Source organism: Sphaeramia orbicularis, chromosome 22 (assembly GCF_902148855.1).
Source record: "Sphaeramia orbicularis chromosome 22, fSphaOr1.1, whole genome shotgun sequence".
Lineage (NCBI taxonomy): Eukaryota > Metazoa > Chordata > Actinopteri > Kurtiformes > Apogonidae > Sphaeramia > Sphaeramia orbicularis.
In genome coordinates this window covers 20163651-20181202 of record NC_043978.1, presented here as the reverse complement: position 1 = coordinate 20181202, position 17552 = coordinate 20163651, and the positions used below count along the sequence as shown (strand labels likewise).

General features: G+C 37.6%; 1 protein-coding gene and 1 long non-coding RNA gene across 2 annotated transcripts; both read right to left on the bottom strand.

Annotated features, from left to right (window-relative positions):
- Positions 1 to 42: 42 nt before the first annotated feature.
- Positions 43 to 2624, bottom strand: LOC115413759 (uncharacterized). Its single transcript, XR_003934511.1, has 2 exons — positions 2535 to 2624; positions 43 to 2454 (listed from the first exon to the last, which is right to left on the bottom strand). It is a non-coding gene; the product is annotated as an uncharacterized LOC115413759 (long non-coding RNA).
- A 416-nt stretch (positions 2625 to 3040) lies between these two features.
- lrrc9 (leucine rich repeat containing 9) lies at positions 3041 to 17468 on the bottom strand. The gene is given in 31 exon segments (XM_030125955.1): positions 3041 to 3073; positions 3193 to 3309; positions 4138 to 4206; positions 6123 to 6340; positions 6815 to 6951; positions 8560 to 8629; positions 8632 to 8695; positions 8790 to 8898; positions 9324 to 9454; positions 9575 to 9697; positions 10252 to 10286; positions 10480 to 10591; positions 10671 to 10856; positions 10967 to 10987; positions 10989 to 11092; positions 11181 to 11321; positions 11422 to 11557; positions 12446 to 12471; positions 12474 to 12553; positions 12641 to 12820; positions 12930 to 13024; positions 13026 to 13062; positions 13191 to 13399; positions 13553 to 13699; positions 13849 to 13996; positions 13998 to 14029; positions 15578 to 15648; positions 15795 to 15858; positions 16030 to 16170; positions 16304 to 16522; positions 17412 to 17468. Coding segments are annotated over 31 exon segments (3312 nt in total).
- Between the last annotated feature and the right edge of the window lie 84 nt (positions 17469 to 17552).

Below are 17552 nucleotides of genomic sequence, written 5' to 3'. Positions count from 1 at the left end.
TGGCAGATTTCAAGAGAGGCAATATGGCAAGATTGGTTTTCTATAGAGGATGTATTTGTGGGGAGGAAAAATGAACTTGGGACATAATATGTACCTTTGGAAAACAAAATAATTGATGATGCCTTGCAGTTGGTTGCCATCAGCAGCTGAAATGATTTGAAGAAACATTTCATTTTATAACAATTTCAAGAGATATCAAAGTAATACAAACACCCACCAGAACATTTCTGTAGTTTGTAAAGGTGGACAATGTGAAATGTAAAAAAGTTTATTCATTATACGCATTGTACAAGACACAGTATTGTCTTTTTGACCAGTGTCAAACATCAATCACTGTCCTCATCCCTCTCACTTCGTTTACTACATCAACCCCCAACACTGGAACCTGAGTAGATAGCAGTGAAAACATGGTCCATTCAGCAATTATTCACAGAGTCTTGGACTAATGGTGCTCTGAATGCACAGACACAGCAAATGTAGGCAGTTAGTGGACCAGCAGTAATGGCCCCATACAGAGCATGTGTTTTTCTATGTGTGTGTGTGTGTGTCTTTGTTTGTGTGTTGGTACATAACTGATTCACACAAACACATCTAATCCTGAAAATCCAGACTACAGCTATAACTCACTTTGCCTCTCCGCCTTGTATCTTTTTCTCTTTCTTGTTCCCTCCCTCCAGAGCCTGGCTCCATATCAGGCAGATGAAAACATAACCTGTCACATTCCATCCCATTAAACCAGCTACAAACCATGTGGTCGACTCACATGAAGAAGCGAGGAAATAGAGAGAGAGAGCACTGCAACTGCCTTCTCTCAGACTTGATGAATTATTCACAATCTTTATGCAAATTCCATTTTAATGTTAAAAAAAGAAACATTCTGTATGAACTGGTATATGTACTATGTGCCTACACTGACACAGAAATACAATTTCATTAAACACTGATATATATCCATAATGCACAGTATACAAATATAAGACGCAATTATCCTTTGCAATACCTAATGCATTAGAGCGCTCTCACTGAGCATCCAAATCTGTGCATTAGTTTCTGGGGTTTTTTTTAGTTCGAGCCCATCAGCTGCCATTTGATGTCAGGCACAGGAAGGTAATGACAGTGCACTCACTAGCACAGTCATTAGCTGTGCGTAATGCTGGGAATTAACACAAATTAAGTGAAGTTAAGTACATGCATTAGAGGAGCTTGTTTGGGGAGAGCTTTTCACTTCTGCTGCCTACAACTGGCTGCTGCCTCTCATGCTCTACAAAGGCTACACGGGCAGAAAACGCAAATGTTAAACACACACATTGCCCTCCTTTAACTGACAAATTATGAGTAACAGGGCTAGAGGTAAATTCATTGAGCACTTATTAGCAGAGTGATCAAGGGGGAGGTAATGGAGCTTTAAGGACACCTAGTGGTCAGGTTGGCATTGTTGATGCATAAAAGGCAGCTCAGGTTTAATACATTCTAGTGTGATACAGTGGAAACCATTAAGGGTTTTAAAGTTTTCTGGTGAAATGTTTTAGCTTTTAGTACCGTTGCATTTGCAAAAGGCATATACTTGATTTAGAAATATAAAAAAAAAAAAAAAGCTTGACGACCACAGGACTATTAGAATGAACTGAAACTAGTAAAACAAGGAGGTTTATAATCTAGCATTCCTCTGGAATAACATACATGTCATTTGGTGACTGGTTCACTTCCAGTTACACCGCATGAGATTTGCCTGTTAGAGAGAAAACTGTAGGTTTTTCAGAAAGAGGCTAACATGATGAAACTGACAATCTCTAAAATCCATTTGGACCTCATTCAAGATTACATCTTTATCTGACTGACTGCAGATTATTGTCCACAGAGAGGTGTGCTAAAGCTGGATTATCCACTTGTTGGGGATCCATTTGACCCAATCGACGCAACATGCCAGCCTCACACGCCCTTACATCTGTGGGTATTTTTTCACTTGCTCGGAGCCAAAGTTGGGAAAGCAGTAGAAATGACACTAAAACCTCTCATCCTCAGATTACCGTGGTTAGTGATCCAAATATGTGAAAAAGAATTAAATCACTGTCATTAAAAATGCTGTTGAAACGAAGGCAAGACATGCCTAATTTTCTAAAACCTTTAAGCTCTTTTAGTTTAAACTAAAATTCAATGAACTGCAAAGATGATTTCCCGGTTAAAAAAAAACACACAAAAAAATCAAGTTTACATCTTTTTTTTTTTTTTTTTTACTATATGTCTAAAGTAATGAGTTAGACATACAAGATCATACAACGAAAAAGTGTAAAAATGTCATATAGAACATTAGTGTCCTGCATGCTCAAAATATGGAATATAACGATGCCACAGTCATGCATTTATGTTTGGACTTGATACAGTCATCAGTGTGTCTGTGAATCCACCACCTGTTTTTGCTGCTACATGGGTGGTGGTTTCCCACCATTTGGAAATCTGGAAACAACAAGCATTAGAAAATTCAGTTTAGTGTATAATTTTAAAAGAGATCTGACAAATTGAAAACCAAAACCAACCTGCTGTCTGGCTCCTGGCTGGAATACATCATACCGACTCTGTTCCCTTCAGAGAGGAGGCCCGTGGTTGGCAGGGTGTTTCCTGTTCTCCGACTTTGTCTGAGGGTAATCTCAGTTTGGCCACTGCGAGTAGCATTACTCTGTACTTTGTTTGTGCTTCTTGTCTGAAATTGCATAAGGTACAGAAGGTCAATGACAAGTCAGTTCTCTTTACTATATCATAAACACGACAGTCCATTTCTCTACAGATTATGAATATTAATCCGGTATTGCTTTAATTTGAAGGTCACAGTTTAGAGCATACATACCGTTAATCCAAATCACACTGATCAGCAGTACTGCTTTTAATAAACAAGTAATAATCTGTAAGAGGGGGCATAACACTCACACTTGTATGTGTAATGTATGTGGGAGAATTATGGTCCCTGTCTCTTATTACATGGACATAAAATCACTCAGATTGAAAGAGTCTGATCCAGGCATTTCCCTTTTTTGGTGGCTGCTGTTTAATTCTTGTCATTTTGCTTCTTTTCTACTTCCTACAGTATTTTGATTATGAGGGCCTCATAACCATGTCCCCAAAAAACCTTGTATTCTTTTGTGGGTTTGTCCTTAATGAAATACAGTGGGTTTCATGTTGTGTGCTGTGTGTTCTCACTGCATCATCTACACCACAGAGACCAGCCTTGGTCTGAGGTGTCCTCACTCCATCTAGAACCTGTAACCAGGAAAGACGGAGAACCATTGCTGGTCTGTGGAGAGGATTGCAAGCCACCTGGAAAAGGACAAAAGCACTTGTTTGATAAAAACACTAAAATTATGGTGATCCAACACGGCAATTTAAATTTTGGAGCCTGAATAAACCCAGTCCTGGGATAAACATGGTCGTATTGCTGTCTACATCTATTCCAGTGACCCAGTGGACAGCAGCAGATATCTCCCATCCCAGCTGAGCTCACCCTGTGGCCAGGGTCCAAATCCAGCCTGTCCAGAACTGCATGTTCCTGCATGACACTGCTGCTGTGAAAAACTTAGTGTGTGCCAATGGATGCCCAGTGCAGCAGAGGGGACTGATTTTGGCTGGAATACATGGGTGAAGCAGCGATCTCAAGTGGTCAACAGCAGGAGGTATTGTCTCAAGGGTAGCTGTTGGCCCCTGCCCCCTGGCACAGTACAAAACCCCCTATGGGAAGAGAAGGGGGATGGGGTCAAGCAGTAAAGAGGCTACCACAGCTGCACGTTGGGGCTGTGGATGAGAGGGAGGCCCTGGGCTACAGGCTCTGTTCAGGCCTGATCCATAAGCTCCAGATGGGTGGTGTAACCCGGCCAATAGTGTTCTGCCATTTGGTCAACGGATTTGTCTCTGATGCTGGCCAGTGTTATGCGCAGCAGACGGCCCATCTTGTAATCGCTTAATTTGGAACCACAGTTACGCTGTGTTTGTGTTTCGGATTGTGAAAGTGAGATAGTGAGTCTGTAAAGTCATTCGATAATTTGTGGCTAAAATAGTTCATAAGGGCTATAAAAGGAGTAGAAGATGTCTATGTACAGCCAATCCTACTGCTGTTATGTTTAAAGCACAAATATAATACTTAATACTTACAGCATTGCCAACAATAGAAAGCTCAGTCAGTGAAGGGAGTCCCTTTAGTTTATCAAGCTCTTTGATGTCCTTAAAATACAGAGAACAGAGTTAATACACGTTTGACATTTTCATTATTATGATTTTCTATTTAGTGGAATAAGTTTGATTTCATTTTAGTTCTAGTTAGATTTATGTGTGAATATGTAGTTTTGTTTGTATTTTTATTTAGAGGAATTGACTAGTGTTCAATTTCTGTCAATTTTTTTTGTATTGCTAGTATTTCAGGTGTCATGAGAAAAGCTGATTTATGGATTCATGGAAGCTTAAAAACATAAGATGAAACAATGTATGACAGGAAATACTGTATGCTTTACAAAACCTATATTAAATGTCATAAATGGTGTAAAGACATTTTATTTTTCTGTGTCATCTTTGTTCTAAATCATTATAATTTATTTTTATTCATACTCGTCATATTTTAGATAAGGCTTTCTGTTTGTTGCCCATTAAAGTCTGTGTAGGCCAATAGTGCAAATAAAGTGCTTTTAATAATCCAGAAACATTTTTTGTTGTGCACCAAAAAAATATTAATACGGAGGGAAAATGAAAACAAAACTGACTTAAGTTTTTATTTAGTTTTCATTTTCTTTCATTTTTTCTTTGTTTTAGTTGACATTTTATTTTCTCATTGTTATTTGTAGCCTTTTTCTTTTCATTAACTTCAATAACACGTGTTGGAGAAAGAAATATTCTTAAGATCACTGGGGTTTTTTTGTTACTCCCTACCCTTGTTTTATTTTTCCCCAGTGCCTATGACCCATGACACATTGGTAACATATGCATCAGGGCTGAACCTTTCATAATTTTAGTGTTTGGAGGGCAGAAGCAGCTGATGGGAGAGATTACATATGTGAGCTCTCATAAATCTCATGAGAGGTTGGGCACGCAACAGGCATGGGGATGTTTCTCTCATTCCCAGGTTTATGGTTCGTCTTGGCTTTGATTCAACGATGCCCCCACTGTGAGAACCGCTGTGCTGGGATGATTGCTGTATTTTATGTCTTAATTGAATACATGAAAACATTTAGGAAGTGAAGGGGAAGGGCAACGGGCGGCAAAAGTGCAAATCACTTGCCCTTGGTGAGAAGGAGATGCAGACTGAGAGGCTGATTACACGTTATACTGATTGTTCCCCTCGTTTTTCATACATACAGCGCTGACCTTCAATCAAACCCGATTCTCCTTAATGCTACCCCTCGCATGCCACAGTGGGGTTGTAATGACTTATGATTACTATACTTCATGTCTTACTTCGTAAATGTGGAAAAAAGTAATAGTGCTGCAATCTGAATAAAATACATTCTTAAATAAGTGACTCACTTTGCATATAAACCGGTCATTAAAAGTTGGTTGTACTGTGACTTTGGTGGTCACCTCAAGAAATCAGAAATCCATGTGTGTCATTCAGGCATTAACAATAAACATATATGGTATAAATATATACACAAATAGAACCGTGATGCCTTAGCAGAATAGTTTGTTCATTTGTCAGTTTGTTTTTGATTGCTGTTTTTGTTCACTGTACTTAATTATTTATTTTGTTGTTTGTTTATTTTGTGTTGCCTTCAATTGTGTATCCATATATTTGTTTATATTTTGTAAGTCAATATAGGTGTGTAGGTATGTATGTATGTGTATTTTGTAAAAATGACAACTGGGGTTAACAATTTACAAAAAGATCCGAGGGAACTGATTTTTCATATAGCCTTATGCTAATGAAAGTTAAATGATAGACTGTTGTGTGGAGAAGGGGTGGGAATAAATAAATTACACTTCCTCTTCCTTTTTGATTATATGAATAAAGTCTTTATATGTTATTTTCATGCACATGTATAAGTTTTCATGTTTTCTTGAAATCAGTTTTATTTCTACGCACTAAGGTAGGATTATTTTGTTTGTTTTGTTGCATATTTAAAATAAATTGAAACTGAACTGAAGAATACCTGCAGCTTGTTCGTGCCAAGGAAGAGCTTGCGGAGCTCAATCGGAGGATCAAGGTGGTTGAGCTCCCTGATCCTATTCTCAGTTAGGCGCAGTTCTAACAGAACAGTCTGAGCTATGAAAGAGTTCTCTGCAAAGGTTTTGATCCAGTTCTTGTCTAACACAAGCTCCCTTAGCTGATGAAGTCCCTCCAGGCCCTCTACCTGGGTGATTTCGTTACCTAAAGAAAGGATATATAGTAACGATAAGATGTTTCCAACAATACAGCCAGTCTGTGATAAAACTCTAAGCAGTTAAATATCTCCAGACACACAGCCAAACAGGTGCCCAACTTCAAATAATAATTTTTAAAAAGGCAGTGTTGTCGTGCTGTATAAATATTTTCATGGAATTTGTTTTCTAGTCGAGGCATAAAAGACTGTTTTGAGAGGCTTCAAAGTAAACAGAGGCAGGACTCGTAGGGTCAGCTTTGTGGGACAAATCAGACACACAAAGCAAAACTCAATCAAAAGCCATCGAAAGCTGTTGAAAAGAACGCCAGTTAGTCTTTTCTTGAAGTCTCATCTCCCACGTGGCCTTGGTCTATGGGAGGTCTATCGGAGACTTGGCCTCAGCACTTGCCTTTTCACAGGTTCTATACACTGCATTTTTAACAGGCTTTGTGAAGGAGGGGTGGTGCGTCAACCATACATACCTTGAAGGAAGAGTGCCTTAAGATTTGTTAGCCTGCTGAGCTGCAGATTGGCCATATTGGAGATGCCATTGTGACTCAAATGCAGCACCTCCAGGCTCCCCATCAGTGGTTCCAGACTGCCAATGGGCCCAGCATCCCTTAAACACCAGCACAGAATAACAGTTTGTGACTTCTGTGATTAAAAGCACATCTCTTTGTGCCTCCTGCTGCCTCATTTAACTTGTCAGACCTCACAGGTGTGGACTACATAAAGGCAATCACAGACAGAGCAGACAAAGGCCTATCTATAACGGCATTATGAAAGGATTGGTTTCTCCATAAGAAAAGACACTGAGGATCGTTCCATCTATCACAGTGTTACATAATCATAAATAAACATTTTAATACTCAAATTATGTCTGTAATAATATATGAAGTGAGTACAAATATTGACAAAATTTTATAAAAATTTTATACATGTCTTGAAACATGTATATAGTACATACAGTGAGGATTTATGACAGAGCTGGTAGATTTTTTTTTTTTTTTACAGACAAATCAATCCAAATAAAGTTTATGTATTGACTGGTCAGTGCTGCCCCCTAATGGCTACAGGCCACAAGTTCAGTTGATACGTCAGGCTTCGAAGCGTCAGACTGTCATACTAAATCCATTTTGACTGATAGTCAATTGTTCGACAAATAGCGGAGAGGAATGATTAAATTGTCTTTTTGGTTTTTTTGCAGCTTCTTAGGTTTACTAATAATAATATATTTATGCACATTCAACTAATAAAGAGGAAGAGATAGTACTTAGCATCAAACCCTGAAACACTTAAATAAAAACTGTATTTCTGTTTGCATTACAGGCTATGTAAACAAAAAAAATAGCCAGGGCAGATTTAATACAAATAACATAAATACCACTATGACTAAATTCACAAATTTTATAACTTAAATAGAAATAAAAATTGCTGCTAATGAATGAAATGAGATTATCATCAAGAGCCAAATCTCCAACATTAGAAAATGATGTGGAATTGATGATAAAATATGACATTTCTGTTTTCGGTTTTATTCAGTTGTTTTTATAAAGAAGAATGGAGACATTTATGCCAGAAAATTGTCGAAGACCCTCAAAACCAAAAAATAAACAGGTAAAATGATTTTTAAAGTTTATATGTGAGGTGTGTCCCTGTGCAAAAACCGTGTGATTAGATTTCAGCAAACTGTACCTTCAATGCATTTTACACCTTCATCATACTGAACATTACAGTTTATTTTGCACGTTACAGCTTATTTTTGTACCTTACAGTTTAATTAACCAGTTGTTGTATTTTTTTATCCAGGTCTGTTTTTACACTTCTAATTTATTCTGTATAGTGTGCTTGGTCTTGTGCTCTATTTTTCAGTTTTTTTTCCACTGTGTGCCATGCTGCTGCTGCACTGTAATTTCCCAGTTTGGGATCAATTAAGTACATCTATTATCTATCTATCTAAATGGTTTGAGCCAAATTCTGCCCCCACTACTGTATTTATGGCTGTAGAAAATCTCCTCTCTGAAAGGAGCTTTGCCAGATGATAGGCATTTCAGACAGGTAGGAGGGTTAAATACATGATCACTATAATTACCAGCTGCTATTCAGATTCAGACGTGATTCTACTTCTCTTACTCTGCGGCTACTCTGTGTATTTTACAGTTTTATTCCACAGCATCAATATGACCATTCATTCATGTAAATAACTGAAAAAGCATTGCCGTATTACCTGTTGCCTTTGGATTGGCCCTGCTGCCCATAGCCACTGGAGCGGACTTTATTGTGCAGTATCTGTCTGTCAGATGAGCTCGAGTTTTCCGTTTCGGCAGGATGGACTCGATTTGATTGTAGTTCAAGCACAGATGCTGTCGGTGACATTGGAAATTAAACTTTTAGTATATAAAAAATATCCATTTTGTAGCCTGTCTGTACACATTTCATATTTAGTGTCCTTTGTACTTTAACATTTGGCAGGTAAATGAGGCCTGAGAAGGAGGTGAGGTTGTTGTGGTCCAAGTTGACACTGCGTAGGTTACAGAACAGTTCAGCTGGAGTCAGATCAACCCTCCTGTAAGGAAGAAATGACAAAAAATACCTTTCAAAATTAGTATATACAGTCGTGGAAAAAATTATTAGACCACCTTGTTTTCTTCAATTCCTTGTTCATTTTAATGCCTGGTACAACTAAAGGTACATTTGTTTGGACAAATATAATGATAACAACAAAAATAGCTCATAAGAGTGTTATTTAAGAGCTGATATCTAGCCATTTTCCATGTTTTCTTGATAATAACCAAAATCACCTAAGTTCTTACATCAATAATTTTAGTGTTTACTGTTTTAGTCACATGATACACACAGGAGTTAGTACTTGATTGCAGAATCATTGTTTCTGATGACTTTTGATGGTCTAATATTTTTTTCTGCGACTGTATAGTTTCATATCAGTTATATTTTTTACTGTGCTGTTGTTTTGAGCGTTTTTAAACTCACCTGATTGAGCAGGACTGCAGGTTTAGATACGATAAATCTGTGGGGTTAGAGTGGCCCAGCTTCTCAGCTACCATGTCCACTGTTAATCTTCCCTCAAACATGTCCTTTGCATCTTTACACTCATTTCCCTCCTGACGAATACAACCCAAATAGAACACATTGGGTTCAGTTATCATTATTATTATGTTATGATTACTGTTCTGTTAGACCAAGCTGATTTGTTCAATTTGTTCACTGTTGCTGATACACACCACCGCAACCCCATCCAGAGCTTTCAGGGAGGATAGATGAAACACCACATATATCCGATAGTTTTCCAGTCGCTCAACCAATGGATTCCCATACAAATCCAGAATGATGAGGTTTGATAACCCCTGAAAAGAAGTGACAGTATCATAAACATGGAGGGAAAAATCTCAAATAATTTCAAATCTAAGTTAACGTAGGTTCCATATGTGTTCTGCTAATGTAAAAACTGCAATTTTCAGAACCTTCTGCTCTCCTCTAGATACTGCGCACTTGTGGCGCAGCTACAGAAAGAGATCCATGCACAAACTAGTGGTTGCTTATAATGACTCGATGAGGATACTGCTGAGGGTTCCAAGACATTATAGTGCCAGTCAGATGTTTGTGGGTTGTAGTGTTCGATGCTATGTGGCTGCAATATGGCATTTTATTTATTCATTCATGTGCAGAGTTATACAATTATCTAATTCAATTGTACAAGCCCTGGTCTGCCCCAAGATTAGTTCTGTAAGGTTTACATCTAAAATGTGGTCTCACTGGCAATCAAGCCTTTATGTGTAAGTAACATATGGATTTATGCTATTTCTTTTCTTTTTTATTGTGTATGTTTTTATCTTATCCTATGGACCTAGTTTTTGTGTCCTTAATAAAGCTTGAATGAATGAATGAATGAAATGCTCACCTTCAGATAATATATATATCTCGTGATGTGGAAATCTGGTTGTTGCCGATGTAGAGTTCAAGGAGGGATCGGACCCTCTGACCCCCCTCACACTATTTGGTCCAAGAGTTATGGTAAGTAATTTAGTAAGTGCTGCTGCCTTCTGTTTCCACATAAAACTCCAAATTAAAGAAATTATTCATTAGAGAATGCCACTTCATTTTCCCCATGTCCCTCTTACCATGTGACCAATGTCATCCAGGGGTGTGACGTCATTGAAGCTGATGGTAAGATGCCTCAGAGCCATTAGACGAGAAATGTCCTTTAGCTTGTTCAGTCTGTTTCCATGGAGGTTGAGTATCTGGGGATTTAATATGCGGGCATTCAAGTTATGAAACAGCATCAGATTAACATGCATTTGAAGGAGACACAATACTTACTGTTATCTGACTTAGAACATTGGCCTGAGCAACCTGAAGCAAGATTTTATCATTCAAGTTCAACAATTGGGGCTGTGGTTTCAACACAGGTTCCATGTTGAGGACATCTTTGTCCAAGATAATATCGTTGGAAGAAGTATCATCTCTTCCTGCGCTACACACCGACTGTGTAGTTTTCCCTTGGTCCTAATAACAGAGCATACAAAGGTTTAAAGAAAAGCAAACCTTTTTAGTCCAAGGATTTGTAGAGTGTTATACTTATAGAACTATATCCTATGACCCTATGAATGAATTACCTCCACAATGTATTCAAAAAAACACAACGTACTCCGGCAAGACGAGCTCATTGTCAAACATAAACCACTGTCTTTGTCGAAGACTGCACTCCGGTCCACTGTGTGCTTTGGCAGAGTGAGGTCTCTCTAAATGAAAACACACAAAGATTAAATATTGTTGTGCCACAATAAAGGACAAAAGTGGTTATTTTCATTCCTTTGAATTGCAGCATACCATCATTCACTGGATTTCTGTGTTTAGCGCCTATATTGCGATACACAGAAAAGACAGTGGGATAGCGGTTCCTGTCCACAGGTTCGCCCTCTTGGATAGGCATGCTGTTTCCCACGTACACTTTGGAAATAATAACTTGACCTACGAGGATAAAAAGGATAGCATTTTGTTATTTTTGTGAGGGGGGAAAAAAATCAAAGGCAAAGAGAATGAAAGGATATAATACTGTCTAAAATCTCACCTTGTCTGAAGGGTGATCTGTCTATACTTTGCCTGTGGCCTCCTTTGCCGGCCTTGAGGAGTGAATACTCGACTCTGGGCTGATCAATCACACTCAGGCTATTAGACAAAGGAATAGCACCCTCTCTTCCCAAGGCCTAGTTTAAGGTCAATATGGAATAAGTCAGCATTATTTTGACAATGAAACGAAAACACTGGGGAAAAAAATGAATTAATGTGGTTTGCAGCAGTAAATGTTCACGCAAGTGCATTCATTTCTGAGGTGAAAATATTCTGAGTGATGGCATAGATGATATGAGGAGTCTTTAAAGCAGGGGTGTCAAACTCATTTAGTTCAGGTTCCACATTCAGCCCAATATGATCTGAGGTAGGCACGACCAGTAAAATAATAACATAATAATTTATAAACAATGCCAATTCCAAAATGTTCTTTATGTTTCAGAGTGAAATAAAAGAAAGAAAAGTAAAATTACATGAATGAAGTGTTTACATTTACAAACTATCCTTTAAAAAAAGGTGAATAACACGAACAACCTAAAATTTCTTCAGAAAAATAAGTGCAATTTTAACAATATTATGTCTCACTTGTCACTTTCACATGTACAACTTACAGATCACTGTGGATCTACATAGACACAACACATTTAGTAACAAGCAGAATAATATTAAAATTACACAAATTTTTTAAACAAGATTTCAGGTTCTTCAAATTTTTGTGAAAGGATGATTTGTAAAAAATGTAATGTAATTTTACTTTTTTACACTAAAACAAAAAGAAAATTTTGGAAGTGTTCATTATTTCTAGGTTACTATGATAGTATTTTACTCAAGATCAAATTGGTCTGTATGTATTGACCCCTGAACTAAAACGATTTCGACAGCCTTGATTGTTAATATCTTCAAAGTAATTTTTACATTTCACAAATTCATCCCACAGACTGGATTGGATCCTTTTGGGGGCCAGTTTTAGCCTCTGGGTCATATGTTTGATACCCTTGCTTTAAAGAAAGCCCTCTACAATTTACCTCATATTGTTTTGCTGTTTTAAAGCAATGTCCAAAATTTCTTCCTTTTCAGAGTTCTTTTCAGGGTCAGGAACAAAAAACAAGTACTCCAGCCGTCGTCTGTAATTCCTATTTAAAACACAAGCAGATTAGAAACACAATAACTGACATCAGATGGTTCTGTTAGGACACTGAGGACAGTTAAATTGAACTTACTGTGCAACGATTCCAGATTCATCCCCCATGATCAGTGCATGGAGCTTTTCCTCGAATCGAAGCCTCAAAGCACTGTTTTGAATACGAATGACTCTATTGGTCTTAATACCAGTAATGCCATGAGCCTTGTAGTCCGAATGAGAGAAGCGGGAAAGAAGAAGGTCACAACAGAGAGTAAACCTGTTTTACAAATGAAATAAAAACTGTGAGTTGAGTGAGGTGTGTCAGCGATTTATACTCTCTCACAGTCTCGATAGATGTGGCTACAATAAAAAGGGAAACTAATTACCAAGAGTCTGTGGAGCAGCCTTCTTCTAAACGAATATTTCCAAGACTTTCTAGCCCCATCAGGAGAAACTGGACAGTATAATCCATAACTGTTGTCGACCTGAGCTACTTCCTTTTTATGCAAGGCTTCAATCCTAGATAGTAAAGTAATTATTAATCATTTCCTATTGATTGATTTACGAAAAAAACACAGTTCTGCATGGTTTGAAATCCAAATTCCTGAAGCTAGAACATTTCTCTGTATTTAAATACACAAACTGACTCATCAGTCCTCTTGGTCCACACCGCCAGTCTCTCCCTCAGAGCATCCATCTTGTTGAGTATTTTTTGTTCCATATTAGGATCAAGATTGAGGCCAGTGGTTTGGTCATCTCTGTCAGTCAAACCCTCCACCAGATGAGGTGGTCCATCATCCTTTGTGCAGGCGGACTTCTTACGGCCAACTTGCACATTGGAGAGGTCGCGTTCAAGCTAGGAACATGTACAAAAAAACAAAAGTTCAATCCTATGAACCTAAATGAGCACAGAATCAGCTGCTGTAAACAATGGCAAAATAACACTGACAATAATAATACATGTCTTATTACAGCTGCTAAAATCCACTATAACATATTTCTATAGCACATTTTTCAGGGTATAGTTGATTGTTCTGATGGATTCTTCAGGTAACAGTATTTTCTTCTTCTCTGTCAAGCTTAACTTGATTTCTGCAAGGTCTCTCTGAGCAGTGCGCACACGCATGTTGTAGTATATTTTCTTCACTACAATGGCCTAGAAAAACACAGAATTAACAGCAGGATAAGCAGGATAAACACTGCAGCAGGTCAAACACAATGCATGGATGCACAATATACTCAAGACAATGAATGATGATTGTTATATGAACTCAGGTGAACTCAGTTAATGTTACTTTTCAGCACCTCGGCTACTTCCTTGACTTTCGTTCCCGAGACCTCATAGGTATCGAGGTACTGGAGACCTGGCATGTGATAAAGAATATGTGTAGCATAGTTGCAGAGCAGACAAACTGGATTTGGGGTTGATGTGTGGTCCTGCAGTGCTGACTCTCAGATTGGGTAAGTGGGTGAGCATGGTCAGCTCCTGTTACAACAAAAGACGACACAGTTTCTTTTAATCTTCACATCAATGTATTTGCTTTGTTGGGAATTCAACATATGTATTGATATGGCATATTTATGTACTTGATCAAAAAGATGCCAAAAGTACCTACTTAACGGCCCTCTTGCATTTGCACTTGTAAATCATAACGTATACCGCATGGCTATGACAGTGGTGAACCTATGTATATGTATATGCTTTGTTTTTATTATTATTTTTTTTTTCTTTTTGTGGATTGTTGCCCTGTATGTTCTTGGGGGAGTGGGGGTGGGGGGTGAATTCAGTCATTCATTCATTATCTGCACCCACTTTATCCTCACTAGGGTCACAGGGGTACTGGAGCCTATCCCAGCTACTTATGGGCGAAGGCGGGGTACACCCTGGACATGTCGCCAGTTCATCACAGGGCTGACATACAGAGACAAACAATCACTCTCACATTCACACCTACGGGCAATTTAGATTAATGGGGGTGTATTATGAGAAGAAAAAAAAAGAAAAAAAAAAGAGAGAGCATTGTTTGAAGGAACTTCTATGATTGTTATGTGAACACTATGTGCCATGTGCAGATATGCACCATGTAACATTGATGCTCAATAAATAAAATATTAAAAAAAAAAAAAAAAGCCAAAAACATTCTCCACTAATTACTGAATTACCAGTAAATAGAAAGAGTAAAGTGGTAGGATCGAAACTGTGAACACCAGTCTGATTCATAGGGTAACTTTTATAAGAGAAATAAGAAAAAAAAAATTATGTGTAATGTTGAAGCTACTCTCTGAAGACTCTGTTTCTTTGATCATGTTCTGAAAGTGAAGTGTAAATGCTAGACACATGCCATAATAGCCAAGATACTTCCTTTGGAACTTGCCATTCCTTTCTTCCCACTCCTACTTCACAAGTGATGAAAAGCAAAAAAACTAAACATCAACAACAAAGAAATGTCACATTGTCATGACAAAAGCATAGGCACTTTGATGGACTGAGAAACACCCATCTTTGATTCTGTAGCCCCTGCAATATACTAGGCAATGAATGAAAATAATAGCTTCTATAAAGCCACCTAGGGTGGGACAAAAGGTGGATTTCAAGAATATTATTTGAGATGTTAACTTCGATCAAAGCTTGAACCACATAAGTTTTTGTGTTTCCTGTGGGTATGACCTTGAACAAGACAAAGGCTCAGTGCAAATGTCATCTCCAATATATAACGGCCTAACAAGCATTAAACCCGGACATCAAAAACTCTTTAAGAGTTATTTTTTAAATAGATGTAATATGAATGTATAGCATTGAAACTGGAATGAAAAAAATGAAATTATGTGGCTTAATATGTCTTGAAGGTTTTGTAAAATTGTCAATTGAAAAAATGATTGAGTATCTGAACTGGCCGAGACCCTGACATTTCACAAGAATCTGGAAGTGCCCTTTTTTCAGACCAAGGATTTTAAAGGAGTTGTTTTTTTCCAAATAAGTTGGAAAACTTCTAAAGAATCAATCTGAAAAGCATATTTCTGCTTTTAATCTTACCTTAAAGGATCTGATCTTGTTTCCAGATAGATTAATATTCTGAAGACTGACATTAAGATCAAGGCTTTGCCCTTAAATAAGAGAAAAAAACATTTGATTATTTTTTCATTCAAGAAGCACACTGAACCTATATCAGACTTAGAAAAGAAAAATGAATAAATCAATTCACACACATATAAGCAGTATAAGCAGAAGAAAAGGGATCATAAAAACCTACCAATCTTTTCGATTTCATTTTCAGAAAGATTTAGTTCTTCAGGGTTTTGAAGACTGGTCAAGCCCTTAAATGACAGAACAACCATGTAAAGCAGAAAACTAATAACTGGTCTGCTACTTTGAGAAAGAAATAATATGAACAGATATATCTAAATTGTATAACGCCAAAGGGTAAAACATCACATAATAGCGATAAAATAAATACAGATAGATAATTAGCTGGGTAGATCCAAAACCTGTATCTCAGTTATGCAGTTGTTGTTGAGCCACAGGACTTGCAGGTTGATCTGCATTTCCAAATTGTTTATTTCAGTGATTTTATTGTCATACAGGTAGAGTTTCTCTAGTTGAAGACAATTTTCCAGTCCAGATATTTTCTGCAACAAAGATGGAAAAGAGAAAATCCTAATCTGTACATGTCAGGGTCAATATCTCATACAGTTCTTACAGCTATGGACTGAGATGAAAATGGTATTATTGTGAAATTAAAAATTGGAATGACAGACTTACAGTCAGATGGCATTCCACTACCCAGAGTTCACAGAGCAGAGGACAACACTCAAGTCCTTCAATCTGTTTTATATTCTGGCCGACTATAGTAAGATGGCAGAGCCTGGGGAAGAACGAAAGACCAACCATGCGGGGGAAACCGGAGAAAAAGATCTCCAGGGAGCTAATGTTGATCCCTTCGTGTGCAATTTTTTCATAGGACACGCCATTGACCATACACTGTTAAGAAAAACATTCAGAGCAAGAGAAAAGTGCACTGAAAAATGTATATCTTTCTTAGACCCTGGCTTTTATTTTGTATGCATTTGGATAAGTAGGACCTGATAAGTGTGAAAATGTGTCACTGAACAAATTTCCTCTAATGGGAATGGGATTTTACTATATAACAGTGGTGTATCATCAGTGTGTAATGAGGAAAAAAGTGTTTATTTCAATGCTGGAACACAACACATCTACATATTTATCTTCCTTGCTTCACTCTCCATACTACGGTTGCTTTTTTATCTGATGGATCAATCTGTTTATGCTTACTGGCCTGAGTGAAATGATGCACAATCATGTTCAGTTCCCTGTAACACACTGCACACTAGATTTCCCTGGAGAGCCTATTCTCTGCAACACCCTAGAGTTTTCTATATGACTTCTACAGCTTTGCATTTATTTCAGTCCCACTGTCCTCACACCAGAACCTAATGATCAGTGTCCTGACTTATTACTATTCCTAAAAGTTGGCAAATTTGTATGCAACGTCAAACTGCAATTGTTATTATAATCATAAATTAACAAGCTTCGACCATAACACTTGAAAATACTTTCCATTTTATTGGATTTCATCTAGTTACACTTGATATTTGTATTGTACTTTCGCTACCACTAGTTGGCTCAAAAAGCTTCTACTGATAAGGACAACAGAATTAAGTCCAAAGTGCATGAATCCTACAGTGTAATGTAGTTAATCTCATATTTGGGTTTCAAGAGGTTAGCTGAAACTGTAACATAACCTGTTGTGTTCTGTGGTTAGAGTAGTAATGTCAAAGATGAGGTTAAGACAAGAAAACACAGAAAAGATATAGAATTTTGATAAAAATGTTAGTTTTATTATACTCACCAATTTTTTGACCACCTCCTCATCACTCTGAGGCTTCTTTTTCTTGCTCTGTATCATAATGTCACAGCAGCTGACCTACCTTTGAGAAAATGTGTTTATTAATCTCCCTCTATTATCTACAGCGTTTCATTTCTGTGAGTT